Source organism: Lasioglossum baleicum, chromosome 9 (assembly GCF_051020765.1).
Source record: "Lasioglossum baleicum chromosome 9, iyLasBale1, whole genome shotgun sequence".
NCBI classification, from domain to species: domain Eukaryota; kingdom Metazoa; phylum Arthropoda; class Insecta; order Hymenoptera; family Halictidae; genus Lasioglossum; species Lasioglossum baleicum.
This window is the reverse complement of record NC_134937.1, coordinates 5,119,844-5,137,782: the sequence shown is the minus strand read 5'-3', so window position 1 is coordinate 5,137,782 and position 17,939 is coordinate 5,119,844. Positions and strand designations below refer to the sequence as shown.

At 36.5% G+C, this 17,939-nt stretch overlaps 1 protein-coding gene across 6 annotated transcripts in view; it reads left to right on the top strand.

Annotated features, from left to right (window-relative positions):
• Positions 1–17,939, top strand: part of LOC143212100 (uncharacterized) — a 42,326-nt gene that overhangs the window by 7,859 nt on the left and 16,528 nt on the right. For 4 of the 6 annotated variants that reach the window (XM_076430470.1, XM_076430469.1, XM_076430467.1 and 1 more), the window contains exons 2-6: positions 6,207–6,527; positions 7,006–7,149; positions 10,869–11,029; positions 16,148–16,435; positions 16,625–16,865. In XM_076430470.1, the coding sequence (XP_076286585.1) occupies positions 6,207–6,527; positions 7,006–7,149; positions 10,869–11,029; positions 16,148–16,435; positions 16,625–16,865 (1,155 nt within the window). Of the gene's footprint in view, positions 1–120; positions 5,497–6,206; positions 6,528–7,005; positions 7,150–10,868; positions 11,030–16,147; positions 16,436–16,624; positions 16,866–17,939 lie in introns of those variants that run through there. The other 2 variants (XM_076430471.1, XM_076430473.1) reach the window with 2 other exon arrangements.

Genomic DNA, 17,939 nt, shown 5'->3' with positions numbered 1-17,939 from the left:
CAGCAACCAAATATTGTAGAGGCACAAATCTGACGGAATTTTTTGTAGAAAAAACTTTCGTTTGTGGCTGTCCGTCCTTATTCAACTAACTTTAGACTACCAGGTATTGTTTACAATCTAGAACAACTCGTAAAGCACTGAGATACGTAGAATTTGAAATTTCAGGTAATTGTGGTCCAACACTTCAAAAAAGATTCATTGTAGTTACTCTCGCAAACATTCAAAATATTTTATTATCTCTGATATGGGGCGTAAATTATTGCTCTAATAGCAACTAGGTCATGGTAATTTTTTGAAGTTTCAAGTGTCTTTACGAGCGTTTTTAATTAACTCGTCATACACTGTAACAAATTTACTTCGTTCGAACATTTTCGTGTTAAAATCAAAAATTCTATATTGCATATACACTACCGACCAAAAGTTTGGAATCACTTGCTGTTTTTTGTAAAAATCGAATATATTGATAAATTTTGAAATAATCCATCGTTATAATATCAAATATTAACGAGTTGAATAATATTTCTTAACAGATTTCAGCATTTTCATATGTCCATAATGCTCTTGTATATTTCATAAACCTAGTAGAATCGCATAGTGAGAATCGAAACGTTTTTTGATTGTTGGACAGTGTTATCGAGAAATGAGAACGCGAATCCCGCACCCTTGCAATCCTGGAAAAAGGAGTCTACTCCCTTAACGTAGTCACATTAATTTAATATTTAATTTTCTATTATTGTTCAGTTGTTTTTCATTTTCCATTAAAAATGATAATAATAATGGATATGATAATAATACGATTTCATTACGAGTAACAAATGCTATCTTTTCTGCATTAGCAACCAGTATTATTCTTGTGATTTATGTTTTTATTACGCAGTAGTGAATGAGCACAATGTATACCTATAGCATATAATTGACGTAACAGATACATGAATAAATTAGTACAATTTGCGTAAATGGCGAAGTGCGGGGTAAATACAGTACTAAAACGTAACGGTGAAAAAGCTAATTATATTAATATTGTTTGTATACGTGGGCGTCAGTATAATGGTCCACATGCATACAGATGTCCAATGTACATACATATATGTATTTATCCATCACAGGACATAATGATACAAAGTTTTTCTTTATTGTCTTAAGCAGTTTATATATTTTTACAAAATATATAGAAAAACGAATTACATTTTAAAGGTACAGATGAAATACACGGTATTGTAAAACACCAGAGATATCGAATACTCTTTTGTTTGCTGAAACGAATTATTACATTAATTTTACCGTAATTGCGAAATGCATAGGTTCAATTTCTTCCAAAAACGTAACACCTAATTTAAACCACCTGAAGAATCTAAAAATCTCTTCAAATCGAAAATGGATATGATGCTTGTTTTTGATTTAAACAATAATAACTGAATAATGTAATCGCATCGGAATTAGACTTGATTATTTCACAAACATAATTAGTTTTAGTTATTTAACATAGTAGGGGAGACCGGGGCTAATTGACTAACTTTTAACATATTTAATTTTTTCCAATGAACCATTAGTATTTTGCTGACTTATACACCGTAAGTTTGCACATTGCCTTGGGTATACAGATTTAATTTTGAAAATCGCTTTGATTGAACCTAGTTGTAGTTTTAATCAAATTTAGATTAGTGTGAGAGCAATAAGTCAACAAACCCCGGTTGTGGGGTTAGTTGACATATCTGATGGGATTAGTTGACTTAACAGTTACTTTTAAGTATTGAAGAAAAAATAATAGTATTAACCTCTGCAAGGTAAGGTCTAATAACACAGAAATAGAGTAAGGTGGAGTCTCTTAGACCCCGACGAATGAATTTCATAAATAGCCTCGTTTTTAATAAATTTGGGATAAAGAATAAAACAGGATAAAAAGTAAACAAATAGATTTAATTTTATTCTTATAAAAATTCTTTTAAAAAATGTGAAGCTGAAGGTTAATAGTACTTAAAGTGTTATTTGTACATACACATCTACTGTAGTGCATCAGATGATGATTCGTAGGCAAACTTAATTAGGCTTACAAATCATCATCCGAGTCACAGTTAATACACACATCTAATGCATTTTTCGTGAGTCCATTTGCTGCAACGTGTGCACTGCACTCAGTTTTCACCACAAACGCTATCAGTGTAAGATTCATTGCAGATCAAGCATTCTGAATCATCTTCTGATTCTGAGGACAAGGAAACTTTGTTGAATAACGTAAATCCTATGCATAGTCAAGCGGCCCCGTTCGACATTTATATCATTGTAAAGGGCCACGCATGCATAACCTCGATGCAGCGGATAAAATAAAATACCCCAAATTATAGTCAATGTATCATATTTCTATAAATTAATCATGAAAAAATATCAAGCAGTACTTAATGGACAAGAATTAATAAATAGTCGAAACAAAAATATTTACTTACCGCCGATGTTTTTAGATTTTTATTCTTATTGGTATAACACGCAAGTTTCGGTCACGACAACACATTGCATGCTGAGCTAGTCATTCTTATGTTTCAATATCGCGGAAATCAGCATAATCTACTTTATACTATTACAATTAGAATGGATTAGTCAACTAACCTCATTAGTCAACTAGCCCCGGTGTCCCCTACAGTGAATCAAAAGAATTTTTACACACTTCGATTTCTGAAATAAAATATTATAACAGATATAACGTAGAGTTTTTAATGCTTTTAAATGTTATATTTGTTCAGAGTTTTAACTAATTGGTGTCTGGGAGCAGAGAGTAGTTACTCAAATGAAGTTGAAATGAACGAAACAGAGGAACATTATTCATATAACAATATTCTTGTTATATATGAACGATTGTAATTTTATTTTTAACTTCGATCTTGTGTATCGCCTGAAAAGGATTTTACACGTAGATGTGCTCGCATTTGTGTAGCTCATTACGAGAATTCATTGTAATCCTCATTCCAGCTTGTACATATTGGGCGAAAAACATTTAATGAAAATTATCTTCAATAATTTATTAAGTATCATATTGAAGGAATTAGCGCGAAAACAAATGCATTAACGCGTATGCGATAATTATGTTTTTACGGTGCGACTTTGAATTATTTTCATCAATTATTGATATTTCTCTGCAGCCGCCATCGCGGACACGCAACTTTCAACTCATCGTATTACACGAATATTTATTTTGCATTTTCGGTGTCTTTACGTTTCATTTTCTATTTACCGATTGTATTATTCGCTGCTATGCTATTTATGTTTGAAATATTTGCTAGCAAATGCGAATTCCATCTACTTGAACAAATTCGATCGGTTGTATTGGGTTGGCAAGAAAGTAATTTCGGGATTTTAAGGTGAAATAAAACCGAATTTCTTTATTCAAGCGATGAACTTTAATCAATAAAATATTTTCTTGTTTATTCTTTTTGGCAAAAGATCATCGAACAAAAGGGTGAATATCTTATTCATTAAAGTTTATTGCTTGAATAAAAAAATTGAGCTCTATTTCACGTTAAAATACCGAAATTACTTTCTTGCCAACTCATGACCTGAGAAGAAGAAATATTTAAAATTTTTATGGTTCCTCTGAGCTTTTACAAAATTCTAGTACTTTATTAGTGTATGCAAGATATTTGATTATATCATTTAATTTGCCATAGACATTCTCTACGACAAGGATTCCCCATAAATCAGTTCAAAACTGTTTCCCTCCGGGTGAGCGATCTAGCAACGATCAAGATTTTACATGCTCGCAGACTTAATTAATTATTAAGTGTGCCTCTATTCCCGTCTTCGCCGAGTATTCTCATCTATTTTTCACCAATAAAACTCATCCAGCATAATAGATATCCCGACGGAATAATCTGACAAATATCGTCTTTCCCATTAACCGTTCTCTATTCTTGGTCCTCTGTTAATCGTATTTACAGCCATTTCGGATAGTCTCGCAGAACGACTTGTATGAAACGTGATTTAAATCTTTTCACGTTTCTCTGTCTTGCAAGTAACTTGATTTAACCATTCGCACTCGGAGTTATTTTAAGTCGAAAATGAAACATTTCTTCCTAGTTAGAATATTTCCATCCCCTATGATTTTTGAAATTTTATGGATATGAAATTGGTATAATACCTCATACAATACGTAAATGTTTAGTAATTAATTAGATACCGATCTATTTAATAATGTAAACAATATTTTGAATAATGGTACAGCAATTTTTAGTGGTGCATATTGTGACATTTCGATCATTTAGGAGAATTTAATAAATAAATGGTGAAAAAAACATCTTTTTCAAATGACAATATTTTTAGTAGATACTCTTATGTTTTCACTATAAGCTCCCAAAAACTTATTTTCATCGGTTTGATAGTTCTAGACTTATGATTTAATGGAAAATGGTTGACACTTTTTCTTACTCGTCTGTAAAATCGACAATTTTTAAGATATAAAGATATAAAGACTACAACATATTTAGCTTTAGTATATGTATGCACAAAGTAGATTTGGTTGATCATGGTCAGATGGGTCAGACGATTCCTATGCAATATCACGTGTAATCTCTGCATTTCCAAACTCGATTTTCTGGAAAACGAGCTGCCGTATTTTTGCATGTAGCCCGGTTGTACTACGATTTCGAAAACAACCTGTATAACCAGAGTCAGACCCTGTTTTCTTTCTGAAGTCCACAACGTGTTTACAAAAACAGTAAATAGACGCCGCTCCGGAATAAGCTTACGATGTCACGGAGCGTGCACGAATACGGAAAATTCAGTTCAGTAATAGCAATAGTTTTTTGCGAATATCTCGAAAACTAATAGGGGTTACCCTCGGTTCGGCGACAACTCATTTCGCCGACACTGTTTTCATCGACGATTTGACCAACAGTAACTTTCGTCGACACTATGTTTTTATCTACACGGTCAAATCGTCGACAAATGTCTTCATCGACACGATTTGACCGACACTAACACGGTCAAATCGTCGATGAAAGTGTCGGTGAAATGGGCTGTCGACGAACCAAGGGCAACCCAACTAATAGAGGCTCCCTCATATGCGAAAAGGAAAAGTTGTTGAAAATGTCGAAATCTATAACATATTTAAATTTCATCAAAATCGGAGAGGAGTACCTCTTTCTAAATAATTACCGAAATAAGAGTTTCTAGCTACAGTTCACTTCTTAATTGTTACTTATTTCTAAAGATCGTGTATTTTTTGTATTTGATTTGTTGTCGTAGTTTTATTAGCTCGCAGTAACGTTTTCGTTCTTCGTGAAAATGGCCGATGGCTGAACGCCGCGCCATTGAACCACCATCAGAATCTCCTTCAACGAGTATTACATACAGAGGTCGTCGTACTATTTGTAGGCTTTATACTCTATACTCTATTCTATATTCTGCACTTTATTCTATACCAATGAATAAAGGTACAAAAAGAGGCAACACTTCGGACGGCACCTATGATGTCTATCATTCTACTGTCACTTCAAATTGTTTGTATAGGCAAGTGGGAAGTTTAAGTCCACTGGATTTATTATTCTTGTTTCGTGTCAATGTCTCAAAAACTATTTATTTTAATTTAAAAAGAACTATAATAAAATGATAACCGTAGAGAATATATTTTAAGAATATCCATTACGGTGGTACTACAAAAATGTTTATTACAAAATATGTTACAAATAAAGTAACGTAGCGTACACGGAAAACATATTACTTACAAACAATATGAATATATCCATGTATACATGTATTTATAATTTTAACCTCACAGACTCATTATACAACCTCACAAACAAATATACAATATTTTCAACTAGTATTGCTTACAATTAAACCTATTTATAATTAATAATATAAATATAAATAATGTAATTTTGCTTATAATAATTTTAATACATTGCAATATATATTATAAAATATATACGAGCATTCAACGAGCATTGCCGAAGTTTACCGATTCTTACCGAATGGACCTTTAAATTACCAGTAATATTTTTTTATATACAGTGGGTGTACAAAGTTAGTCCGTAGATAGGGAGCTGTTGGGAACAAAATCGTTAATGGCAGTGGAAGCAAACACTGGAAAACCTAAATTATATTAGAAAAGGTTCTCCCGAACGTCTATGGGCGGCTTAAAAATTGGGAAAAATCCGAGAAACCTGGATGGATGGTAATTCTAGATGTGAAAAGCAATCTTGGGATGAATTTTACAGATGGAATATGGGATCTGGAGTCTTCACGCCGCGGGTGAACTTTGGGGTGACCCGCGTCTCGCCCGAAGGCACCCTATTCTGCCCCCAAGCGCGACGCAGCTGCTCCCTAGGGCAGCATTTGCCCTGAGTGCTCTCCACCGACCGGACATGGTGCCGTTACCACTGACATCAGCCGGACCACCATATGGACCCATGGAACTGGTCACGAAATCCTCCAAGGACAGGGATGAGGCGGAGAAAAAGGAAAACGAAAGGAACGATGAGCAGCAACGCGACGACAGCGAAGGAAACATCGAAAAATCTGACGAAAATGATAACCAGGTACAAGAAACATTTACTAATTATTAGACTGCGGATAGACAGCGTATGGGAAAGGAAGAGACGCGGACAGTCGCCATCGCCGGCACAGTTCAAAAGCCCGCACGTTTGCTGACCTTCCTTGCGCCCGGAACTTTCATCGTTGATTAAACCACTAAATACAGTTCAAATTAGATCGTGTCTGGTGTCATTCTAATCAGAAGAAAGGCCAGAAATAAGCTAGTGAAAGTACCATAGAAACATAATGAAAAATAAAGAAGTTTTGTAATTGGATTAGTAGTGGTTCACACCGATACGCTTCGACCGCGCGATCCGTATTTACATGCTGCCCTTTTCTACGTTCGGCTCCGATTATACTCTCGGCGCGGTAGACGCAATTATTCTTATATTCGGAACAATGAAAATTATGAAAATTGATAAGGTGTGTATTAAAATTTCAATGAAGAATCGATTTTATAATCGATTTTTCTTTATTGTGCAGACTTCAGTTCCAAAGGAAAATAACGACAACGAAGATGCAGGGGAGGAAAGCGACAGCGGAAGTACAAACAGTTCCCACCGCTCGGCCAACAATAATCTTCCGACGAAGCTGCTTGATCCGATGGCTTACCTTGCTTTCGATAAGGTACGTTTTGAGTTTGATCGATTTCGCGAAGCTCAGTCTAAAAGAAGAATGGAACCGAGTAATTGGCAATTAATGTGAAAAATAGACAGTCATGTCGTAACTGAAATGAGACTTAATCCGCTCGTAGAATGATCGACTGGACGCAAATTGATTGAAAATCATTTCATTTAGTAAACGCCGTTTTTGGATCTGACTAATGAACCACGAACTAACTTATCGACTTTCCTGTTAAGAATTCAGGATATCGCCAATCGACTGAAACGGTTTTCCCACTTTGCTTTCGTATTTTTGGACATGGATCGTACAATCTTTATTCTTCTCATTCGAATAAAATGCTACTGAACTATTATACTGATGCGTATGCGAAAATAGGGAATTATGGGCTCTGATGTGATGATGAGGGCTTAACTTTTTCACTACAAAGGCAAGAGAAGTTTATTTTATATTGTATCGGAGTAGATATCTATTGGGTTGGGGCAAGAAAGTAATTTCGGTATTTTAAGGTGAAATAAAATCCAATTTTTCTATTCGAGCAATCAACTTTAATCAGTTAAATATTTTCCATTTTGGTCGATGATCTTTTGCCATCTTTCTGGTTGCTCATAAAACTTTAAAATTTTACCAAAATTGGATTTATTTTCACCTTAAAATACCGAATTTACTTTCTTGCCAATCCAATACATAATAACAAAACTTTCTCCTACGCAATTTAAAGCATTATAAAGAATGCACATACAATCATGTGAACAACAGTGCTCTGGTGATCGAGATAGAAGAATAATGGTATTATTTTTTACCTTTCGTGGAGAATATTTTTTCAAATTTTGAGATTACACCCCTGGCAGAATGTTTCAGATCGGAGGCATTGATACGGATTTTAGAGAAAACATTCACAATTTAGAAGTATAAAATATTACTTTATGGAGTTAAAACTGATGGGAAATGAAAAGGGGCTTATTAAAGAATAAAAAACAACAAAATAACATATGCTTCCACTTATTATAACAGAGAAACGAGAAAATAAACAAAATGTTACACGGAAAAAAGTTCCCGATTAATAGATCAGATGGAAGAAAGTTTTCGATTCGATTACCATTGCCCACCACCAAATTTGTTCAACAATGAAACTTGATTTTGAAAAAAAAACATATTTTTCAACTTTAAACAAATATTGTGATGTTATTATGAAAGATATTAGATTGTTCTTTGCAGCAAAACATTCTGTAGACTTTCCCGGATACATGTTAGATACATATAAACATTAAACATGTTAGAACAAACGTTAAAAATGGAGAGACACCACTTTTGCCTCAATTGTTCAGGATATTTTTCAGTTTATCTTAAAAAATAAGGGTCTGGCGTAAAATCTAACTGTATCACGCGATAGAGCAGACTTTTATCTTGAGAAACCACCCTTTAAACTTTTGCAACGTCGACGTTTTTTCGAATCAAAAAGCAAAATATCTTCGCCCGACATGAGTTGCCGCCAGTGACGGGATGCGGGAGCGGCGAACGGCCGTACTAATGGCGAGCGCCACTGGCGGCAACTCATGTCGGGCGAAGATATTTTGCTTTTAGATTCGAAAAAACGTTGATGTTGCAAACTTTAAAGAGTGGTTCCTCAAGATAAAAGTCTGCTCTATCGCGTGATACAGTTAGATTTTACGCCAGACCCTTATTTTTCAAGATAAACTGAAAAATATCCTCAAGAATTGAGGCAAAAGTGGTGTCTCTCCATCTTTAACGTTTGTTCAAACATGTTTAAACATTCATAATGTATTAATATTGGATATCACTGTATTCGAGAAAGTCTACAGAATCTTTTGCTGCAAAGATCAATCCAATATCTTTTATAATAACATCACAATATTTGTTTAAAGTTGAAAAATTTGTTTTTTTTCAAAATCAAGTTTCTCAAAAAGTGGGCGTCTAGGGGAAAAATTAAGGGCAGATTCGGAATTAGCGCAAAAAACTCTATGAGAATCATCCAACAGTAATTGTTGAACAAATTTGGTGATGGGCAGTGGTAATCGAATCGGAAACTTTCTTCCAGCTGATCTATTAAACGGTAACTTTTTTTCCGTGTAACATTTTGTTTATTTTCTCGTTTCTTTGTTATAATAAATGGAAGCTTATGTTTTTTTGTCGTTTTTCATTCTTCAATAAGCCCCTTTTCATTTCCCATCAGTTTTAACTCCATAAAGTAATATTTTATACTTCTAAATTGTGAATGTTATCTCTAAAATCCGTATCAATGCCTCCGATCGAGAACATTCGGCCAGGTGTTGTATGTCCTCCGGGTGGTCCCGTGAAAAAAAATTTTGCATTTTTTTATTCTTTACGATTTTATTTGCGAAAGTGTAGGGTGGTTATGCCGTTGTGAACTCCGCTGAATATTTGATATTAGGAACAGTAACGCGACGTCGCGTCGCGTCGTTACCGTTATTGATTGCGGCTTTCAGATATTTATAAATTACGATTTGGAATGTGACGGTTAACAGAGAAAGACGTTTTTGTAAATCTCAGACGGAGATTTGTGAATATTCAGACGAAAGATATCTTTGATCCTACATTTCATGTATGTTCACCGAATACTCCGAGATGGATGGACCAATCAGTGTAGGGTATATCTCCCGATTGGTCCCTTGATAAAAAGTGTGAAATAAAAAAATTGTATAAAAAGAAATTAAACCGACTTCGAAAAAACGCACTAAAAACTATGAAATAATTTCCATTTAATTGATGTGAATACACACGAACTTAAATACAATACAATCCTTTCGGAGGCGGCACAAAATTGAACATTTTCGACACTGAAAATTACGAAAATCCTTCAATTCTTCTACATGCTTTCACATATTAATGTATCTTCTCTTCCCACCTATTGATTTCCAAGTCCACCATATTCCAATGAAATCAGCAACATCTGTCATTTGGATAATTTTCAATTTTGCACCGCCTCCGAAAAGATTGTATCGTATTTAAGTTCGCGTGGTATTCACATAAATTAAATTGAAATTATTTTATACTTTTTAGTGCGTTTTTTCGAAGTCGGTTTAATTTCTTTTTATAATTTCATAATGTAGCAGTCGCGAAACTGAAGATGTGTCCGTGAAAACTTTGACAAAGTTTTTTCACGACTGAAACTACTATAGATTTAAAGATTCAAGCTTCTTCTTTACAACGATGTTTTAAAAGTGGATGTAGTAACCAATTGATGAGGGCTTTACACGACCGAACTTGTTCCTCGTTTTTGTTCCATAAAATAGTGAACAAAATCGTAGATTAATTTTTAAGGAATCGTCGTAAAGGGAAGGTTTCAATCTCCAAATCGATGGCAGTTTCAGTTACGAGAAAAATATTTGGTGGTTTTTGGAAACGTTTGAGGAAGCCAGTTAATCTCGATGCTAACATACAAAAATGTTTACATCTCAGAAATGATTGACCCTTTTTTACCTATGTTAACTTTTACTTTTTTACTCAGTACCGTGTGTCCGATGTATCATATAAATATCGAATGGTTTTCTTTTTAACGCCCTGTATAATAATGTTCTGAAACTCTCTTTTGAACCGGAAGCGGGTTGCTCGTTATAGCGGAAATGGCTTTTACGATCATCAATACACTTCCGGTTTCCTTTTTCTAGTAGACTGCACTTATATTTCCTTTTCAAAGCTAAATCATTTGAATAACCTGTAACAATATTTCTATTGAATAACAGGAAGGGACTGTTACACCGGTTCTAAATGGCTGGGTCCTTGGAGCATACACCGCCATGCTTGGAAGACTATCGGCGGCGACTGCGGCTCTCGAGGCCTCAGAAATCCCTAACATCCCTTCCGACAGTGACTCGGAGAGCGAACATTCGTCTTACACTGAGAAGTATGCAATCATTTACAGATGAACACATATCGAACGATTTAACACGTTAACCCTCAGTTACTCGCACTCCACTTTCTATTAGGTTGTTGCATATGAAATGTCCGATTTTTAACAGTAACGTTAAACAACCGCAACTATTTCTTATTGATCAAAGAATCACACGTTTCTTGATTGTATTATGGCAGACATTGAATTTTTTGGTCACTCACATGCTTCATTTACAAGATTGTCATCTCTATTTTGTAGTTCTTTTTAACCGACTTCGATAAAGGAGGAGGTTACTCAATTCGATCTGTATGTGCCTTTTTTTTCTATGTATGTTCACCGATTACGCCGAGATGGATGGACCAATCAGAACAAAACCTTTTGCATGTACAAAAAGAGCACGCGACAATCGCACTGATTGATGTTGAATTCATATTTATTTAAGAGGATATTTATATCTGTTAATTAAAATTGAAAATAGGATTGTAAGTTTAGTACCTCAAAGTGACGTACAAAGAACCTGTCAACTGTAATAGTATTTCTTCAAAACGCAATGCAAAACACTTGCATTCTAAAATCGGACCTTTCATATGCAAAAATCTAAAACAGATAACTGCTTACATGAAACTTTATATGACTCTAATACAAATAAATTTTTATGGAATACAATAACTATTTCAATGCAACACCTTCGATTATGCTTGAAACACCAAATTTAATGTTTTGAGACTGTAAGTATCATATGCGAGTAATTAAAAGTTAAGGGGGTAGACTCGTTTCCAGGACTGAGATCATTTCTCAATAATGCAAAGATGGGGCTTTTCAGTAGACAAAAGTGCTGGATAAAAGATCAATCGAGGGGCCGTGATCACTCTCAAAAGTCCGATTTTTACGTTTGCGAGGCGTAATTTGCATTATTCGGCAGCATGTAGCTGTTGCAGCATTATGAAAATAACTGCACTACCGTCCATAAGTATTTGAGTGTCCATTGTATTATAACTTAAATTACTTTGAAGTAGAATGAATAGAAATGTATATGATTGACATAGCAGCATTATAACGCATTAGATGTTAAGGATTTTACCAGTAAATAGATGAAAGTTATTAAATATTTCGTTCATCAATATATCCGATATATTTATCCGATACATTGGATATCACTGTATCCAATATTGGATATCATAAATCCAATATACATACAGGGAGTTTCGTTTATCTGATAACGCAAATATCTTGTGATGCACTGAAGTGACAAAAAAAATTTGTTTACAAAAATTGTTCGGTATGAAGGGTACAATCATATAGTCTAATTTTTTTGATGACTAGAATGGTGGGGAGGGGGGATTTCAAAGTCAAATTAAGTTTTTTAAATGGGATGTCCTATTTTTTATACCATAGATCGATAGAGTATTAAATTCTGAGTATAGAAGTGTTGAACCTCAAATGTCTTAAACCTAATAAAAAACGAGATATTATCGAAACAATTTTGTTTCTTCTTTGGATAATATCTCGTTAACTATTGGGTTAAGACATTTGAGGTTCAACACTTTTATACTCAGAATTTGATACTCTATCGATCTATGGCAGGCATGCACAGGTGGACGATTTGGGAGCAGGAGCAATCGACCCTGCTCCTGAGCAGGGTCGGAGCAGTGACCTTGCTCGGACGTATGGAAGGGGAACCCACCAATTGTAAACGGAGCACGAGAGAAGACGAGTGGGAGGGGTGTGGGGAAGTGGAGAGCGCGCCGGAGTGGTCAGACTACAACAACGTAGACGCCGCCCCCACTCTCACACGCTTTCGTGGGCCCAAAGCGCTATTTCACTATTTTGAGAGCGACAGAGCGAGTCCGATGTATACAAAACGGACGAGACAGAGCGAGCGATCAATCAATTGCCATGGTCGGCATAGGTGGCGTAGAAGTACATATACATATAGTATGTTTGGAGCAATACCTGTTCCTACTCCTATAAACGGCGGAAGCCACGCGTGAGTCGAAAAGTGTGCGAGTGTCATCCGCGAGACTAGGGAGCGTAGACTCGTATTCGGTGTAAAGGAGCCCTCGGAAAGGGGCAACTGAATTAAATATATTTGTTCACAGTAAATCACAGTAAAAATATGTTGTTTAAATGTTTTTGAATACATTATTTTAATGTCACAGCTAAAAACATATACATATTTCATCATTTGAAGCAACATTTTCCTTTGCATACATTTTCCTTTGTATACATCGGACTCGCTCTGTCGCTCTCAAAATAGTGAAATAGCGCTTTGGGCCCACGAAAGCGTGTGAGAGTGGGGGCGGCGTCTACGTTGTTGTAGTCTGACCACTCCGGCGCGCTCTCCACTTCCCCACGCCCCTCCCACTCGTCTTCTCTCGTGCTCTGTTTACAAGTCACGCTTAGTGGCTTCCCCTTCCATACGTCCGATCTGCTCTGAGAGCATACGGGGAGCAACTTGGGAGCACGGGAGCTGCTCTGAGAGCAAAGAGCTGTGCATGCCTGATCTATGGTATAATAAGCGTGGTAAAAAATAGGACATTCTATTTAAAAAACTTAATTTGACTTTGAAATCCCCCCTCCCCACCATTCTAGTCCTTAAAAGCATTAGACTATATAATCGTCCCCTTCATACCGAACAATTTTTGTTAACAAATTTTTTTCGTAACTTCAGTGCGTCACAAGATATTTCCGTTACCAGATAAACGAACCACCGTGTATGTATTCATCCATTGATATCCAATATCAATATATCCATTACATTGCTAGGCAATAATATGTATCATAGAACATAGAATATAATAGATATAAATGATAGAACATAGAAAAAAATAATGAACGATCAAAATTTTCGACACAAAGAAGGAGAGCGTATGTGGAATGCTATGAACTGTGTCTCTTTCTTTCCCATATGCTCTCCTTCTTTGCGTCGCAAATTTTGATCGTTCATTACTTTTTCCTATGTTCTATGATTTTCTATGATTCTATCATTGAAAGAATTGACTCTTGTGATAGTTAAAATATTATATAAATATTCTTGATTCAATTTTGTCTAAATGTTTTGCAAATACTGCATCGAGAGTTGCTCCTGATCTTGTTGTCGCTTCATTAGGATTATTTACCATTTCTAATCTTCATTTACTTCTAAACATTACTAGACTGCAAGAAGTTTTACTTCTTCCACGCGTGGTTTTCCACGCGTATGTTTTTTTAATTGATTCATTTAATTATAGAAAAAGCAAAGGAAAATATAATTCTACAACACGTGGAATACTCATATACGGCAATAGATCCGGAGAACGTTGCACATGCATTAAATCAAAATTGAGTTAATAGATAAATCAGTGGTGGATTTATAGAAAATTATGTAGATTCAACAGTGGACAAACAGGTGTATAAGTTGTGGGCTTTTATTTAGCTCGCCGCGGAATCGATAAAACGAAACCGACGAATCTGTCGAACTCGAGGACAAATCATGCGTTTCGTTCGAATTCGTTTCTGATACTTCAAACATCCAAGATAAATCACGCTGTAAATCAAAGCAGTCGAAGGATATTGGATTGCCCTGAGTTATGGACGCTTCGCGAATACCGATCGCGAAATTTCGAATACTTTTTTAATAGCACGGTACTGCGATTGGAGAATTTTTTTAAAATAAATGTCGCACCGTTCGCTTCTCGCCGTTCTACGATAGAAAGAGGTTGAAATAGTTCGCACAGATTGCGCTGCGCTGCTCCGTAGCATTCGGTATTTTTTTTTTACAATGAATATCGACATTTTATTATTAGCTATTGATTTATTTAATTTATACAGGGTGATTCTCGTAACGTGACGATCTCAAATATCTTTGTTGTTTTTAAAGATACGTCAAATGTCTGAAGGACAAAGTTGAATGGTAAAATGGGGCTCATACAATACCAAAAAATTTTTGTTTTTATCTAATTTTTTTTGGAGATATGAAAGTCACCTTCATTTTTTTAAATGGAATGTGGTATTTTTTATACCATAGATCGATGCAGCTGGACATTCGTTATAAAAATGTACTAACCTATGTATGTCGAAAAGTTAGTAGTTCAGGAGATATTTCAATTTAAATAACTCTAAAATACCATTACTGTCGTGTGTACTACTAAGACGTTAGTGTTTACTTACTTGTGTAACGTCTTAGTACGACAGTAATGGTACTAAATACGTCAGCTACAACATTACGTTTAACGAAGATATATCATTCCATTCAAAAAAACACCGATGATCTTGAAATCTCATAAAAAATGACCTTGAAAATTTTTTCCCTCACACCGTTACATGTGGCCCTTCAAACAGTGTAACTTTGTCCCAAGAAGTTTTTTTGTACAACGAAAACTAACGGAAATATTTAGGTGTTCTGTTCCTTCGGACTCACCCACTGTATACCCACTTGAGGTAGAGCGGGGAGAGACGAGGGACCTTTGTCTTCGCGGGCTTAGGTTCGATAACCTGTCGACTTTTGCCCGCGCTGCGTTTATGCTTTGGGGAGCAGCTGACTTGGTGACAAGGAGAAGGACGCGGTCTGTTACTCCTTGTTTGTGTCGATGATTTTCGCGGGAATCGGTTCCTTGACCGGAAGTGGTTTTTTGGGCCGCGGCTGGCTCGATGAAGAGGGAAGGACGCTGTCTTTTTTTCGGGTCCCATGGAAATCATCGACACAGATTTCTCTGACACGGTTTTTACCGACAACATTTCACCGACTACAGATTTGACCGACAATAGCTTTGGCCGATAATGCCTTTAACCGACAACGAATTTGATCGACAACGATTTTGACCGACAACGAATTTGATCCACAACGAATTTGATCCACAACGACTTGAGACACAGTATGATAATATTGTATGATAATACATATGATAACGCTGTATGATAATGCCATACTGTGGTCGTTTTGAGTTGTTGTGGATCAAATTTGTTGACGGTCAAAATCGTTGTCGATGAAATTCGTTGTCGGTTAAAGGCGTTGTCGGAGAAATCCGAGTCGGTGATTTCCATGGGACCCCTTTTTTCACCTCGTTGTTTAGCTGCTACACTAGTATTTACGAAACACTCTGTGTATGGGCACTGCTTTCGCGAAATTGAAAATCGCAACTGAATTTGCAGGTCGCGAGGAAGCAGTCCGAATGTGAGCAATGCTCACCGCGGTTATTCGTGCGGCTCCTGCGACGTGGTTGCACCAACGAGGCCAGCCCTACGAAAGCATATTGTCGATTGCCATCCACCCGTGACTAGCACGGAAACAGGAGAAACGAAAAGTTGTCCGTCCTCGGGCTGTGACTTCACAACGAGCAGCAGGTGCGAAATGGAGACCCACGTGGCCGCGCACGTGGCACAGGGCATGACACCGACGGGGAAGAAACGAACACTGGCATTGCAACGCGTCAGGTATAGGTACTCAAAATTTTTCTGTAAACTTTAACCCTCGTTTATCGATTTCTTTTCTAAATGTGGTAAAAATCGGACATTTCATATGCAACAACGTAATAGTATTCAAACGGGAGGTGCGAATAATCAGATAGATAAAATAAAGATCTAACTGTTTTTATAAAATTCGACTTATGATACAATTTGAATGCGTAGATACGAAAGGGAAGAGTATCGGTGCTCGTTATGCTCGTACGCCTGCACCATCGAAAAGGCGTTCCAAAGGCATTTAAGGGCACACGCGAAGGGCACAGCACCAGAAACTAGGGTAAGCTGCGCCGTCTGTGGCGCAGATAGATCCTCCGAGGTCGATCTCAGCAGACACATGAGGAGGCATCGTGACGACCGATACTTTTGCTGCGACATTTGCATCTTCCGCACGGTTCAATTGAAAAAGGTAATATTTTTCTGTCTCTTTCCCTTCTCCCTCGTCTCCCCCGTTGCCCCCGTCTCCGTCGAGTTATAGAAACGTTCGGAGCCAATTGAAATCGCGTAGAACTGAAAAATATAGCGGCGAGTATAATCTATGGGCTCGGATTGTTTCTAGATTTCTATGTATCTCTGCCACGCTCGTGTAATCCCCCGGCTGATCGTAAATTCTACGCTATTCTACGCCGGCCCTTTGAATTTTGTAGACTACCTGGATGTATTCTGTGTCACCCTTAAATCAAATGTTTCGCATTGTGTAAACGGCCCGCGATCGGCGTCGGTTATCCTCAAATGTATTGGAAATCAATACAGGACTGGATGATATTTATATTGTTAATATGGAAAGGTTTAACGAAAACAGTATTGACAGTATTGTTGGTTATTCTGTGACCATTCTGTTCAAGGGCATTTGCATGATGTAGGGTAACTGTACCGATTACTGCGGGATCATGCTTCGATCGTACTTTATTTTAATATTATTCCTAATTTAATAAAAAAATATATAAAAATACTTTTTAAAAACCACGCTTATTTTTGTAGGCATTAGTGACTATAAATAAAAGCGTGGACCGCCCACGAAGATTATTACATCAATATAGTTTAGCGCTCCACGCTTTTATTTATAGTCACTAATGCATAAAAAAATTATTTTCTCCTTTCTAGTGAATTTAAATATAACCGTGGTTTTTAAAAAGTTATTTTTATATATTTTTTTATTTTCTACTTTTTAATCTTTTTTAAATGGAACGCAAGATATAGTAATACTGGTATGAAATAGTAAGATATAGAAACGTAAGATATGGAAATACGCGAGAAAGAATGAGGGGATGAGTCCGAGAGACGACGTCTCTTGATGGAGTTCGAAATTGTCCGAAATGGAGCTGAATGAACGGAAAACCACACTGAGCTCCTTCGGTGCGAAGTGGGTCAGTGGAGTGGGGATGAGTCGAAGTGGGAACGCGTAGTGGAGTAGGGAGCTCTGGCGCGCGGAGTGGGGATCGCTGAACGCGATGACGTACTATCGAGCGTCGCGCGGCGAGGT